At 39.6% G+C, this 14,219-nt stretch overlaps 2 protein-coding genes across 2 annotated transcripts; both read right to left on the reverse strand.

Annotated features, from left to right (window-relative positions):
• Nucleotides 1-205: 205 nt before the first annotated feature.
• On the reverse strand, nt 206-3,632 carry ndufa9a (NADH:ubiquinone oxidoreductase subunit A9a). The gene is made up of 6 exons (XM_010790913.1): nt 3,526-3,632; nt 1,830-2,003; nt 1,310-1,407; nt 1,098-1,189; nt 493-634; nt 206-359 (listed from the first exon to the last, which is right to left on the reverse strand). Exons 1-6 carry the CDS (start codon nt 3,578-3,580, stop codon nt 234-236), a joined length of 687 nt encoding a protein of 228 aa, XP_010789215.1. The 5' UTR covers nt 3,581-3,632; the 3' UTR covers nt 206-233.
• Nucleotides 3,633-4,309: 677 nt separating this feature from the next.
• On the reverse strand, nt 4,310-13,089 carry dyrk4 (dual-specificity tyrosine-(Y)-phosphorylation regulated kinase 4). The gene is made up of 12 exons (XM_010790914.1): nt 12,932-13,089; nt 12,621-12,771; nt 12,237-12,400; nt 10,929-11,065; nt 9,539-9,679; nt 7,844-7,982; nt 7,518-7,599; nt 7,224-7,396; nt 7,029-7,089; nt 6,721-6,850; nt 6,455-6,591; nt 4,310-6,085 (listed from the first exon to the last, which is right to left on the reverse strand). The coding sequence occupies exons 2-12, from the start codon at nt 12,736-12,738 to the stop codon at nt 5,823-5,825; spliced, it is 1,545 nt and encodes a 514-aa protein (XP_010789216.1). The 5' UTR covers nt 12,739-12,771; nt 12,932-13,089; the 3' UTR covers nt 4,310-5,822.
• Between the last annotated feature and the right edge of the window lie 1,130 nt (nt 13,090-14,219).

Consider the following 14,219-nt stretch of genomic DNA (forward strand, 5'->3'; position numbering starts at 1 on the left):
ATGCATCCATGAAGGAGCCGTGGAGGATCCATCAGTGTATCCTCGGTTATAGTTCCTCCAGAGAGCCTCCTCGACGCTCGATCCTCGAACTGCATTTAGAGAAATGAGATGTCCTTCAACATGGCGCACTGAAATTCATTTCCGGGTCACTACCGGAGGACCGAGGAGTCGAGGAGGGGGAATTGATGAAATGAGAAAGGGCCAGAGAATGGCACATTACCAATAAAGCCTTATCACTCACAAACAATAGTCTTACTTGCAAAATAGTTGAAGAACCTGTCCTCCCTGCCAAAGATCTCCGAGGGCTTCATGATGATCGCGTCAGGAAACTCATCTCTCACTGCTGCCTCTCCTACGGCCTATAGTCAACAAAAATAACTCACAATGATGAACGAAATTTCTACAGGTTAACCTTTTACTGGCATGCATCCAACATGCCACAGACACAGATACACTTTGTACTAATTGACAGAGAGAGAAACAACCCTCTACCTTGTTCCTGAGGTATTTGGACGGGCTGCGTAAGTCGGCGTTGAGGTGAGACATGTGGACGAGCTTGGTGACGCCGGCCTCTCTGGCTGCCTTGGCAATCTGCTGAGGGATGCTCACGTAGACATCCTCGAAGCGATAGTTACTTCACACAAAAAGAGGAGAAATACTTGCATGTGAATGTTTCCTTCAATTTACATGGCCATTCAGCTTTGTTCTCCAAAAATCACCAACATCACAAAGCCAGCTTTGATTATTGTTCATGTGTACAACAAAATATAACATAAATCTCGGGATGCACTGATGCATAGGCAGTTCATCGGCAACTAGAACAAAATACAAAAAGGGCCATGACATTTAACTTGTCCCAGGTAAATACACAACATTTATTCATTTTAGTTTAATACATTTGTTTGACTGAATTTGTGATCATTCAAAGTAAATGTAATGTAGGGCTTATATTACAAATGTACTTCCCTGGCACAAAAAAAGAATAAAAATCAACAACAAAAAACGTCAGCATTGGCTGAATTGTTATGCTCAACACTGGTATTGGCTTGAAAATGTGCAACTGGTGCATCCTTAGATAATATTTTAACATACTATACCTTGTCTCCCACTCTCTGCCCACCAGGTTGATGACAACATTAGAGTGCTCCAAAGCGTGTTTGATGGAGTCTTTGTTCCTTGCATCCCAGTCCTGCAAAGAGACAGAACAGAGATAACGTGTTTGCATTTCATTTCAGGCTCCAAAGTGTTTATATCAAATACTTATTTAGAATACTTCAGCAAGATTCCTGTGTGTCTGTGTTGGTCTTACCATGAAAAGGATCTGTCCAAGATCACCCATGGGTCTAAGGTACATGACATCATACTGATCGCAGCGGTGAGGGATTACAACCTGAGAGCCAATCCGACCTGCAAATCATCATTTGATAAACGCATACAATCAAATCTTTGCGCAAGGAGCTAAGAAAAGGAGAACACAGGGGTAAATTGTTTTTGAATAGGTCAACAAGATACCGACATTTAAATGAACTGCAGTGAAAGGCTCAAAATAAAATGCATGTGCCCTTTTAAAGGATTTGTTTACATTTTTTCTCTGGTTATCAAGAGCTAAAATAAAATGCTAGAGTACCTATCAGTTCTCGTAAACCACTGAATTTAAAACATATGGTCATAACTGAGATGATATCTTATCAGGGATATAGCAAACATGGGGGGAAGTTTTAAAGCACCAGCTCATAAAGTAAATAAACAAATGTGTTAAATATGAAGTAAATATTAGCGAGTGGAAAGATATTTTACATCCATATTTACACCGTACATGTTAGACTCACCCAGCCTGTTGACCACGTATCGCCCCAGGAAACCTGTAGCACCAAACACCGTCGCCGCTATCCCACTGGAGGAGGAGCGTCCTCCTTTCCCTTTGGGGAGGACGGCATGGTGGAGCTTCCTCTGCTGGACGGAGGTGACGGAGGCCGCTGACAACACAGCAGGGGAGCAGCCACCTGCAGAGGGACACAGGCAGCGTTTCATACACATCCGGTGGTAAGACTACAACTTGACAATGAAGTTGGTACACATTGCTTAATCTAATTTAGCAATTCAACCGAACTTCATGGTGGTTATGTTTATTTTTTAAATGATTTTTTATTGAAGATTGTGGAACTGTTATTGATGCTTTCTTTGATGTAACCACACCTATCTATCTATACTGTATATCTATCCATCTATTGATAAATATAATAGTGCTGTCAATGTTTAATGCCGGCGATTCATCTGGAAACCTTAACGCGTTTACATTTAACGCCAATTAATCTAATTACCAAGTTTGACCCAAACTTCCTCTTGTAATTCCAGCACGGATGTTTACTATAAATTGCATGGCACTACCTCTGTGTAACCTCAGCCTGTGTATCGCACCTTTTACAGAAATGACCGCTGTTCTCCATGATAGTGGGTTTACTGATGTTATAGCCAAGTGTGGGGAAATTGTCCAAATGTATGCAAAGGTTTCAAATATCACGTGTCATTTAGTTACACAACATTTTGATTTCCCTTACAAATTTGTCATGCAATTATTTATATACAACACCACACGCGTATGTGTTTTACCTCCCCCAAAATAAAAATACAAGTATTTTAAACAAGATGAATCATGATCGATCACAGTTTATTATTGTTTTTATACATAATAACAAACACAGAAGGGCGTTTTTAATGTAATAATGTATATGAAATTAAAAACCCTATTCTGTGTAACATAATATAGTTAACATTCACCACAGACTACAGCCTTGATATCAGATCGTTACGCTGAGCATTGCACTGTTATGGTATTTCGCCACTATTATTTTCTCCCTCTCTCTCACTACACACTACAAAACTAGCTATAAGATATAGAAAACTGGTGAATGCACTGAGCAGATGAAGAAGACGTCTTTTAAGGCTCCATGCTTACTTATACTACTTACGAATAATACAATTACAAACAGAAACCTTGTGATGTAAAGTGAGCAGAGAGGAAACAAACAGTAACTCAGTGTCACTGTACAGACGCATATTATTATCAGCATCGTTAGTGTAAAACCACAGATATGTTATTACGTAATGTTTAGATCCCGGGTTGTATGTTTATTATAAACTGTAACGTTCAGTCATGTTTTGAGCCACTGAATCAGACGTCACGTCAAGTTGGACAACTGGAAAGGACATTGCTAAAGCACTGCCAAACGTAACTCAATACCCTCAATTTACAACACATAACGAGGTTTGGGTGGTAATATGGTAAAGTAACTCAGCTGATAGTATTTTAAATAATCAAAAAGTTCAATTGTAAGCTAGTAGCTCGCTAAAGCCCATGCTAGCAGGTAACTAGCCGAGCCTGTTAGCAAGGTCACTCAATCGCAGAGTGTGTAGTCTAACTGTGAGCCTGGGTTGGCAAAGCATGTGTAAAGATCTTAAATCACACCATAATACTCTAAGTTTTTATTGTAGTTATCAAATGCGTACTGATTTTACATTACTCACTTGCAATCCTTGGAAGGACACCTGCAGGACGGCTAACCAGCGCTAAGGTCGCCATCTTTCAGACTACGGCATATCGTGTGGGCCAAATTACGCTTGCGTCACTTCACCACTGGTACACGGAGACAGTCTAAAAATGAAAAGTGCTGTCTTAACAATACAAGGTACGCTATCAAAAATACACTAACATGCAGCCTCTGGTTTAACAATGAAAATACTTTAAAATAAAATGCTTTAAACAACATGGGCATTGGGCATTGGACTTTGCTTTCTATTCCTTTCTATTCCCATACTTCTGACATTATATTTTCTGACTGAACTCAAATGGTGGAATATGTGTGCTTCCAGAATACTCTTGCAACCTTAAATATAATGAATATATTTAATCAAAATTCTATAAAAGCTATTTTAAAATAGTAATTTTGATGCACTGAATAATTTGAAAGTAAAGAAGGTCCAAGCCAATACTGTCATCACCTGTTCCTGCACTCAGCAGCAGGTGGCAGCACTTTAACATGTACCAGCCAATCAGAGCTCCTGCTGCTTAGAGCAAAATGAAAGCTGCAGATGTTTACATCGAGGCAGGTGCTTTATTGAGATATTGAGAGACAAATTAGTAAATTAAATACTTGCAAATAAATCATATAATGATAATAAGGCTTTGTAAACTAACCAGCTTACAAGTGATTCAGATTTTAATAATGTGCCATCGATGCCTCAGTGTCATTTCAAGTTGAAGCAAGGAAACAAAAACACAAAAGTGAATAAGGAAATATTGAAGAATATGTTCTTTGAAACAACGTTTTATTTGATCATAAAATACAAAAAGACATAATAATTCATATAACTATAACGTCACTTTTGCTATTTCATCTGCAATCAAACTTCCTGGGATATCTTGCGGCTTATGGATAGTGAGGGGCAAGGGTCTATATACACTATTTCTCTGTTGGCGCACAAAGACCTAAACCAATTGTAAAAAGCTGGTTAATAATGTTTACCATAATTGTTTCTTTTGTAACGTTAGAAAAAGGGATCCTGGCAGGGTCTGAACCCTTGTCTGTTTGATTTGTTTCTAATCTGAATGTATACACACATCATAAAGTGCAAGATTCCTAATACTGCAAGGCACAAACTATCAAGATCAGGATTGTCTTTTTGTTTCTAATATAAAAAATGAATAACGCAGACATACAACAAATATGTTCATACAGTTACAACACAACAAGTAAAACCTTGTCTAAACCCTCAACAAATATCTGAAATATTTTCTTAAAATATGTTTTATAGTACACAAACATAGGAAATTACAGAAGAAATATATATATATATATATATATATAGGTTCTATTACAAATACATATTGTATGATTGTTGAATGCAGATGTTAAACAACTATGAAACATAGAATCAAACATATTCCAAAATAAATACATTAAATTATCAATAACCTACTTGTCATCGACTGCATTCCATAATTAAAAAGTGACAATAATTGTATTTGTCAACATGATTAAAAAAATCTTTTTTGGCTCAGCCTTTATTGCACGCACTTCTCTTAATATTTTACCATTACTGAAGTAATGCTAAAATGTCTAAAAGGAAAAAAAGAATAAAAAGAATATCAAAGATTTGGTAGCTTTTATACCCATGCACGTCTACTACTTTTTTATCACGGAAACTAAAAGTGTTTATTGACTAACCTGTTTATCCAATAACTAATACATGAGAGAGAAACAGCCAAAAGCTGATGCTGTACTTTGAATTAGGATTTAAACCATTTGATCTAATTTCAACATTATGCATACTTGTGTGGGGAGTAACAATTGTGACACATTAAAAAAAAATATATATAGCCTGCAACTGCATCTTAAGTATTTCATAAAAAAAGTACAACTGGTTGACTTCCACAGAATAAAATAATTCACTGTAGCTGTCGACTTAAAACCATAAATAGAAGATGTCCATCTTTGCTGATGATCAGTTTGTCCCGTATACATCAATATTTAGTTTCAATATGTGGAAACATATTTTGTTCTACCTGTCCGTAGAAAACATCCACTTCTTTCAAACGTGAAAGTCCGACTCATGCATGTTGTTCTGTGACGTCACGTAGAGACTGAAGCAACATGGCAGTGTTTGTAGTAAATGAGAACATACATTCTCATAAATTAAATTGTGTGCAGGGACAACCAAATGCAACTTTCTCTCAGCTGTCCATTTACTATGACTTCACCAACTCTATCACTATGAGCCTAAACAACATCTTGTCACGATCTTAGCACGATTCCCTCTGCCTGTTACATGATGGGGGGCAAACACTGAGACGACTCCTGGCTATCTTTTCTCTCCGTGCCCGCTTCCTCTTGAGGCTGGATGACGATGTGAACGGGCCTCTCTCCACTCTTGGTATCTGTGGAGCAATTGCCATCACCATTTTCATACACCTCCTCCTCTGCTGAGGCCCCGATGGGCCGCAGACGCTCGGCGGGGGCCATCTTTGCTGCTGAACCGTCTCTCTTCAGCTTGTCCATAGCGCTGCTGTCTGAGCTGAACTTCTCCGCTGTCAAAAGAAACAAAGGACATTAAATGGTAGCTAAAGATAGATAGATATATAGATATATAGATAGATAGATAGATTCTTTATTCTTCCCAAATTTGGGAAATTATAAAAAAATAAATAAGAAGAATCTGCATTTAACCCATCCTGGTATCAAGGTCATTCTAGGACTTGAACCGGTGACCTTTCGGTTCCCAAGCCAATCTCTCTGGACTGAGCTAACACACCCTACTGGCTCAGGTTAATTTAAACCAATTATCTTGATATGTCTGCTACTTTGGTACCAGTAGGACTTTGCTTTATTATAGTTGTTTGTATACTTTGCTTCAAAATGCTCCTTAATAAAGACGATGAGGTGGACTGTACTCTTACCAGGCTTGCTGGTCGAACTGTCTGAGGCCTTCTTCACTGTCGACCTGGTTCTTGGCCGGACTCTGTTGAAATTTCCCTCCAGGATCCACTCATGCTGTAGCCCCTCATCTGGAGTCATGCGTTTGTTTGGGTCCCAACTGAAACACACAGAAAAATAATTAAATTTTTCAAGTGCAAATTTCAATTTGATCTTTAATAAAGTACCAACTTAATGTAAAAGTCACATCCAGCACATTGCAGATAAAAGAAAGTAGATGTGAACATACGTGAGGCAGCGTTTGATGAAGTCCAAGAACAAAACATCGTTCGTTTTCAACGCAGCGGACAGCTCCTTGGAGTTTGGCCTCCTCTTCTTCCCCTTGCTGTTCGTGATGTTCCTGGGGTTTCCTTTGGAGTCTGATCACAATTGTCAAACACAGTTCAGATTCATCATCTCTTCATCTACAGAATTATCTCACACCTTCTGCAAAGTCCCACCCTAGATATTCATTTAACTTTTGAGAACATTAGTAATCCTATCTCTACGGAAACAAGACATATTAAAAAAGATACAAAAATAGAGATAAATACTCACCGAAGAACAACCTCCTCCTCGATGCTGACTGAACAAAATCATTTGGAGGCATCCCAAGAACCTGTGAGTCACAATATTAGACATCTTAACAACCTGGAGCAAATCAACAACCATATTGGAAAATTGTTCTGTATTTACATTTGTGAGCAAAACAAACACATTTAAAATGGGCACACAACTCTTTCCATGTCGTACCTCCATTATGCAGGCTATCTGCTCCACTTCGCTCTCTCCTGGGAAGAGAGGATAGCCTGTGTACAGTTCACCAAGGATGCAACCCAGACTCCACATATCAATGGCCATGCTGTAGGGGTGACCCAGGATGACCTCGGGAGAGCGGTAGAAACGACTCTGGATGTATGTGTACACTAATGGAAGAGACAGAAGAGACTGTGATGGATATAAGTTCTCATAATGTAGCATTTCTCAGCATATCCAGACATGGTTCATATTGTTAAATATTCTCTCAGTTGAGTTTCATGCCCCTACCTCTTTGTTGTTCGTAACAGCTTGATCCAAAGTCCACCACCTTGATGTTACCTGGCCCTCTCTGAGACAGGAGGATGTTCTCCTGTTCACAAGCAGAAGCAAAACATAAAGTTCAAACTATTTGCTTATATGTAATGCTGATGCAATATTATACTCATCCACAAGATGGAGCAAAATTCATAGTTTATTTTTGGGGATTTCTTTGCAGTACAATTGCCAACAGCGGTACAGGGATTTTGTTCAGAAGTCAGGTTCTGATGACTATATTTTAAATTGTGTCTCAATTATACATGAAAAAACCAAGTTCAGAAACTCTGTGGGAGTACCGGTTTGAGGTCGCAGTGGATTATCTTCTCCCTGTGTAGCATCTGAAGGCACCGCAGGAGAGCATGGGTGAAGCGGCGGATCAGAGCGATACTGAAGCCCTGGAAGTTGTTTTTTTTTATCAGCTCATACAAGTTCACCCTGAGGAGAGAAACATAATGGGATGTATGGTTAGCTTACAGTGCTGTTAAAACACAAACATTGGTTTTGTTTCCCTTCACGATAGGCGGACTCCTGTTCAGCGTGATGATGTTGCACAGTAAGGGATAATGTGCAATGTGGTGGTCATTAATAAAAAAAGAACACCTGACTGGCTGATTATGGAGCCCAACACAAAGGGTGTTCTATTTTCATTAATGAAAGCCTCGGAGAACATTATTCCACTTATTACACGACCGATACTAAATAAACCAACAACTTGGTCCTTAAACAATGCCAGAGCCCATACCGTGTGTCTGTATGTGTTTATTTCCTGTCTGCCTTCTTCTGTTGATTTCTCTGATATCCAACGCTCTGTCTTCTTAGCGCTTTCCTCCCTCCTCCTTAGCAATGGTCATTATTTTGCTTAGCAGTGGTGTGTTATCAAGTATTAACACCCTCGGATAATCATAGTATTCAACTAAGCCGTGTTAAAGCATGTGTTAACGACTGCTCTTATTTCAGGCAACTAACCAAAAACTAATAACTTCACAACCAGAGAACCCAGAAATGCTAAAGTTCTAACTTATTTCCATGGTTTAGGACTCATATCCACATCCTTTTTTTAAATCAAATATTAACAACTGTTTCTTAACTAAATTATGAGAAAAAAGGCTGCTAAATCTGAAGTCCCCCAACACTTTACATCACCCTTAATATAACGTCCACTGTCAAGCGAATACTCAAATAATCTATGAATGTGCTCACGTTTAGAGGGATGGACAGAGACCCAGAATGTGTCCTCCTACTACCTTTTGCTACTTCTAATAAGCCTACATTTCTTCAGAGTGTGTAACTGGAGCCTTCACACCATGAAGCAACAGGGGGTAAGAGATAGGGCCCTAATCAAGGCCTTAACTAAAGGATTCTGTGACAGTAATGTTAGACAAGGTGGCGGTCCAAGACGTCCTCTAAAGGTCATTCAGCCTGAGTGATACACACAACGCTGTCGCTTCAGATGGGTATCAGTTCCCAAAACACCGGAGGCTTAGACCCCATTTACACGCAAACGCAAATGCATACGAAACGCAAACGAACAGTAGCTACTGCCACTGCTACAACAGTGAGCAGCAGAGGTGGGGAGAGGCGGGGCTATGGCTTCATCGTTATCAGGAAATGATCGTAAAGGGCTTACACAAGGAGCCGTTTTCCCCCCAGAGCGTTCCGTTTGCAGATCTATCGTTATCGTTTGGGGGGGCGTTTCCGCGTTTCCGTTACGGGCTAGTGTGAACAAACGGGCTATACGAAAGAGAAAAGTAGCGGATACAACCGTTTGCGTTCTCGTGTAAACAGCACCTTAAGGTACACAGGTGATCACTTAACTCCTGATTGCCTGCGGTCACATAGTATTACTGGAAAAGAGACGAGTCATTGGAGCCTTTGATAACAAGTTGCAGTGATCTAAGCGTGTTGTTGTTCTCAGGAAGGTGGCTTACCCGGAATAGGCTAGATCAACAGATTAATTATTCAGTAATGTGATAACTCATGATTGTACTAACCCGAGAAGCTCAAATGAGATGCAGAGGTGATTTCGGAAGTAAAAGTACTCCTTCATGTGGATGACGTTGTGCATGTTGTCTTTGTCTTTCCTCTTTATCACATCCAGGATCTTCAGCTCAACCAGGGCTTGGTGATGAAACCTACAGACACATTTACAGAAGCTGTTAGTTAACTGAAATTAAAAAGTACGTGATTGAGATTCTTCTTTCAATTTTATTTCCAAGAATTAAGCTGGCAGAATAATTAAAAAGGGGTATTGTGCTTTTTGGGATTGTACCTTTTCCTGTAGTGTTTTATAAAGGTTTTTGTGCATGTAAATGGTCTTCAAAGGCTACCATCCCAAAGTTCCTTCCAGAGGGAGTTTCTCTCCCACACACTCCCTCCTGCCTGAAACGCCTCCACTGTAGTCTTTGTTTACCTCCGTGACATAGTGACATCACAGCGTAACACTTCTATTGGCTAGAACTCCAACACATTGTACATGAAAGGCTAAGGGCCGGGACATGTAAAAGCGGTTGACCAATCACAACAGAGCCTGCCTGCTAACCAATCAGAGCCGACTGGGCTCTGGTTTCAGACAGAGGGTGAAAAGAGGTGCTGCAGCACAGGCACTATGAGAAAAATAAATAGCTTTTTGAACATTAAAGCATGGAGACATGTCACAGTAGAGGCACACCAAATATGAAACCTGAAAATTAGCATAATATAAATACATTTATTCAAGATCCTAGATTCCAAAGTGGTGAGAATGCTTGGAATCTTTTTAGAATATATGTAATGAAAATATCTGCTGATGTTTTTCTCTTCTGCAGAGGTTTCTCCCAGCACACAACACCCTAACATCCTTAAACATTCCTTTATGTAAAGGGTTTTTGTTCCTCTCCTGGAAGAGATAATATCAGCTATTGCAGGGCAGAGTTTGCTCCCTCTACAGTATCTGTTTTCTGTATTATTAAAGTGGCGGTAGGACCCGATGGATGCTGCGGCGAACCTACATGACCTTTACGATCACTGTGTCAGCCGCTGCCCCAGTGATCCTGGGGGAATGAGGACAGGTAAGATAACACCCCCGGGGGTCGACTTCTATCATGCTAAAACATGATCTCAGCGATTTGGCAGACTCGTTAAATGTAAAGTGAGCACGGGACAGGCATTTGGGAAAACCTCACAACAGTGTCAGACCTCAAGTGAATGAAAAAAAAATAACTCCTTAAATGTGACTTGTGAAATTACTTATCTATAGAGTGAGGTATAGCGTCATTTAAATACAAGAGTAATAAATGGGGTATTTTATAAAAATATTCTGGATAAGTAAATTGAAGATACTTTCTAGGAAAGGTTCAATCAAATGTAGCGAGTTGTGAACTAGAATGAAATATCTCTGTGTACCTTTTCTTATTGCGTATCATCTTGATGGCTACGAGCTCATTGTTCTTGTGGTCGAGACATTTGAGGACCTGCCCAAAGGAGCCTTTCCCGATCACTTCGAGCACTTCAAACCTGTAGCCAATATGGTCATGCAGCACCTTGAGGAGCAAGAAGGAGAGCACAGTCAATATTTGAAGAGACTTATAACCTCGGTATATATCATCATCTTTAATGTACACCATTAAAAAATAAATAAAAACATGTGTACTTAAAACTTTTTTGGCACTTCATAGTGAACAACAGGATTTTTTAAATGATTTACTTTAAAAAGAATAGATTGTTTTTCATGTATATGTCCGGAAGTAATACATTTATCAAATCAGATGAAAGTTGCTTTTTGAAAGTAAATATAAATGTAATACATTCAGGTAAATGTGTGCATGATAGCTACTGTTAATAGTTTTGTTAAAGTATTTCCTCAAATACAGTTAGGATGCACATCATGCTTCCTCACACTGATCTGTGTGTGCAGTGTTAACTGTGATTGCCAGCTGAAGCCAGTGAGATGAGCCTCAATGAGAGTCTACACAATGGACAGTCACTCAGCCCTAAACAGCTCATTCATTACATATCACATAACACATACCTGTCTGTCAGTCACCGGATTTATCCCAGATGATGACCTCAGTTCAGTTTATTGTGCCAAATATTAAACAATGAAGACCAACAGACTGGCTGTGGGTTTATGTCTGCAGCTCCAGGATTAAGATCACATGAAGGCATCTTGTCTTGTATAGTTTAGTTTAGGCAGTTACAAATACTTTGTGTGTCTGCAGAATTGTAGTTCATCAAGCTGCTGACTTTTATAGAACTATGGTGTTTATCTGTTTAAACTTATGACTGAACACTTTGTATACAAAATCATACGTGTGTAGATTACATTATTTTAGTAGCTACAGTATGAGTTTCAGCTCTTGCTGGCAATTCATGAAAGAAATGCTTAAATTCCATAAAGAAAAAATCCCATTTCATCACCTTCTCTCTGTCAAAGCTGACTTCAGCAACTGTTTACATCTAAGGCTTGGGAGACTCAAAACAGCCTCACTTTTTCAGTCCAAGATGTATCTGTTTCCATGACAAAAGTTTGTATGCCAGGCTTGAGTTTCAACCACAAACCTTGTATATGTATCACATTTTTACATTTAACAATAGTTTGAAAAAAGCAATTGTCATAAGTGACAAGGAAGTCTTTTCTAAATGGTCTCTACTCGTAACCACTTAACCACACTACATTAAAACAATGATATGATTGTGACAGACCACCCTTACCCTGACGTAACTTCCATGCTCGTCATCATATCCATTGTTCTGCGGTGTTCCTTGGGAACCCTCGATCTTCTGAGAGCCGGCACCAAGGAACCAGATCTCTGCGTAGTCCATGATTTCCTCCTGCTCAAACTCTGTCATCCGGTCCTTGAAGTTCTTCAGTGCCTCTGCAACAGGAAGAAAGAGGAGGGGGTGAGTCACTATGTTATTGATCACATCTCTGCCAAAAGCAGACAATTGTGAACAGTTGACTTCAATGCCAGCTTTTTTAAAAGGCATCAAAAATAGTTAGTTAGTTATATGTTTGTGATGTAACTCCCTCCAAAGATTTAAAATGGAATGGAATAACATTTCTGTGATACACTATTTGTATCTGCAATAACATACCCATGGGGGACATGGGTAGCCTTTGTCCCTCGAATGCCTTCTCTTTCTCCAGCTTGTTGCTGAAAATCTTGCTGTTGCGGGAGACGGACATTTTATCCATTGCTGCACCAAAGCGCATGCTGAACTGCTGAGCGGGCTTTTGCCTCTCATCCTGTACAACAGACACACAGGAAGTCCATTTATAATTACGAGCAAAACAAGATTAAGACACTAGTGTGACCTTCGACATGTTTTCAATATCTATCTATCAAATTTGTGATATATTAGCGACTGTGGATGTTTTACGGTTTGCTGGTGTATGAGCGCCTCACCGGCTGTGACTGATAGTTTTTTTGGCCCCCCTTGTTGGCAATTTGGGGCAGGATGCTGTCCGACTGCTGGTTTTGGTTTTTGGCATTGCTGACCACCACCTGGACAACGGGTGGCTCAAGCTGAGGCAGGGTCCCTACACCAGAACCAAACTTCTGTAAACAAGAGGAATTGAATTGTGAATATCAGTGTGACTCGGAAGAAGGAAGATTGCAGTCTAATTGGCATAAACAGAATAATTAGGAAAATCAACAAAGAGACAGGCCAACTTCCACAGCTAAAAGGCTTTTAAGATATTTTCCTGTGGGGAATAGCAGTGTCTTTCAACACTACAGAAGAATGAAAAGCACATAAATACACAAAATAAGAACCATGTACAGGGAGTGGGTCATTGAGTGTGAAATCTAAAATAATAATTATTTTTATTTTTATTGTATTTATAATATTTGAATACTACAAGCTTGTTGTTAAATGTTTCCCAAGCATGTGTCTGTGTCGCTGCAGCTCGTCAGTTGTGTGTTCTCCACTAGTGATCTACATCTCTTCTTTATTTGCTGAGGCTCAGGGCCCAGGAGTTCAAAACTTTTAATCTCAATCAGATCCGATCAGATTTTGAAATCCCATTTTTTGTGATCCAGGATCAGACAAGTCGGACCAAATTTTGTCCCTGGAGTTCAAAGCAATTCAGGATAGGATCAGCCTGATCCAGATTACGATTTTTCAAGATGACATAATCCTGAATATCAGTGCTTTAATCCTACCGATCGCCATCTAGTGGACATGAAAAATAATACAAGGAAGACAAGAGACCACATTGCAGACATCTATAATGTTTAATTATATTTTTAAATACATAAAGGACATCAAATCATAATGAAATTGTACTTTAAAAAAAAACTCCCACTAGGGTAACAACAATAAAACTTTCATTCAAAGGCAGCTGGATCATCCAGGCGTGCTTTGAGGAGCTGAATTCTCAGTGAGGTTTCAGTTTGCTGAAGCCGGCACAGCTGTAGTTGTTCTTGGGCCAGACGGATCTGAATCTCTGCCCTCTCCGTTTCACGGCTCAGCAGTTTCTCATAGGCATCATCCCTCTGCTCTGGTTGTCTGGTCCACTTGAATTTTCTCTTTCGAGGTGGCTCTTGCAGGATGTCATCATCAGGCCTGGCTGAAGGTCCAGCTGCGGCATCCACATGGGTCAGGAGGACCTCGTCTTCGTGTGTCACATCAGGTGCATTGACGACCTGAAATGAAAGTTCATCAATATACTTTATACCCCTTAATAAGATG

Source organism: Notothenia coriiceps, unplaced genomic scaffold (assembly GCF_000735185.1).
Source record: "Notothenia coriiceps isolate Sejong01 unplaced genomic scaffold, NC01 NC01_scaffold00034895, whole genome shotgun sequence".
In the NCBI taxonomy this organism is placed as follows: domain Eukaryota; kingdom Metazoa; phylum Chordata; class Actinopteri; order Perciformes; family Nototheniidae; genus Notothenia; species Notothenia coriiceps.

Coding starts and splice junctions, on each gene's coding strand:
- ndufa9a (XM_010790913.1), bottom strand. CDS start 3,580: ATGGCGACCTTAGCGCTGGTTAGCCGTCCTGCAGGTGTCCTTCCAAGG. Junction 2,004..3,525: donor TGTCCTTCCAAGGATTGCAA/GTGAGTAATGTA, acceptor GTCCCTCTGCAG/GTGGCTGCTCCCCTGCTGTG. Junction 360..492: donor CCAAATACCTCAGGAACAAG/GTAGAGGGTTGT, acceptor TGTTGACTATAG/GCCGTAGGAGAGGCAGCAGT.
- dyrk4 (XM_010790914.1), bottom strand. CDS start 12,738: ATGCGCTTTGGTGCAGCAATGGATAAAATGTCCGTCTCCCGCAACAGC. Junction 12,401..12,620: donor GCTACCCATGTCCCCCATGG/GTATGTTATTGC, acceptor TTCCTGTTGCAG/AGGCACTGAAGAACTTCAAG. Junction 7,983..9,538: donor ATCTCATTTGAGCTTCTCGG/GTTAGTACAATC, acceptor TTCTCTCCTCAG/GGTGAACTTGTATGAGCTGA.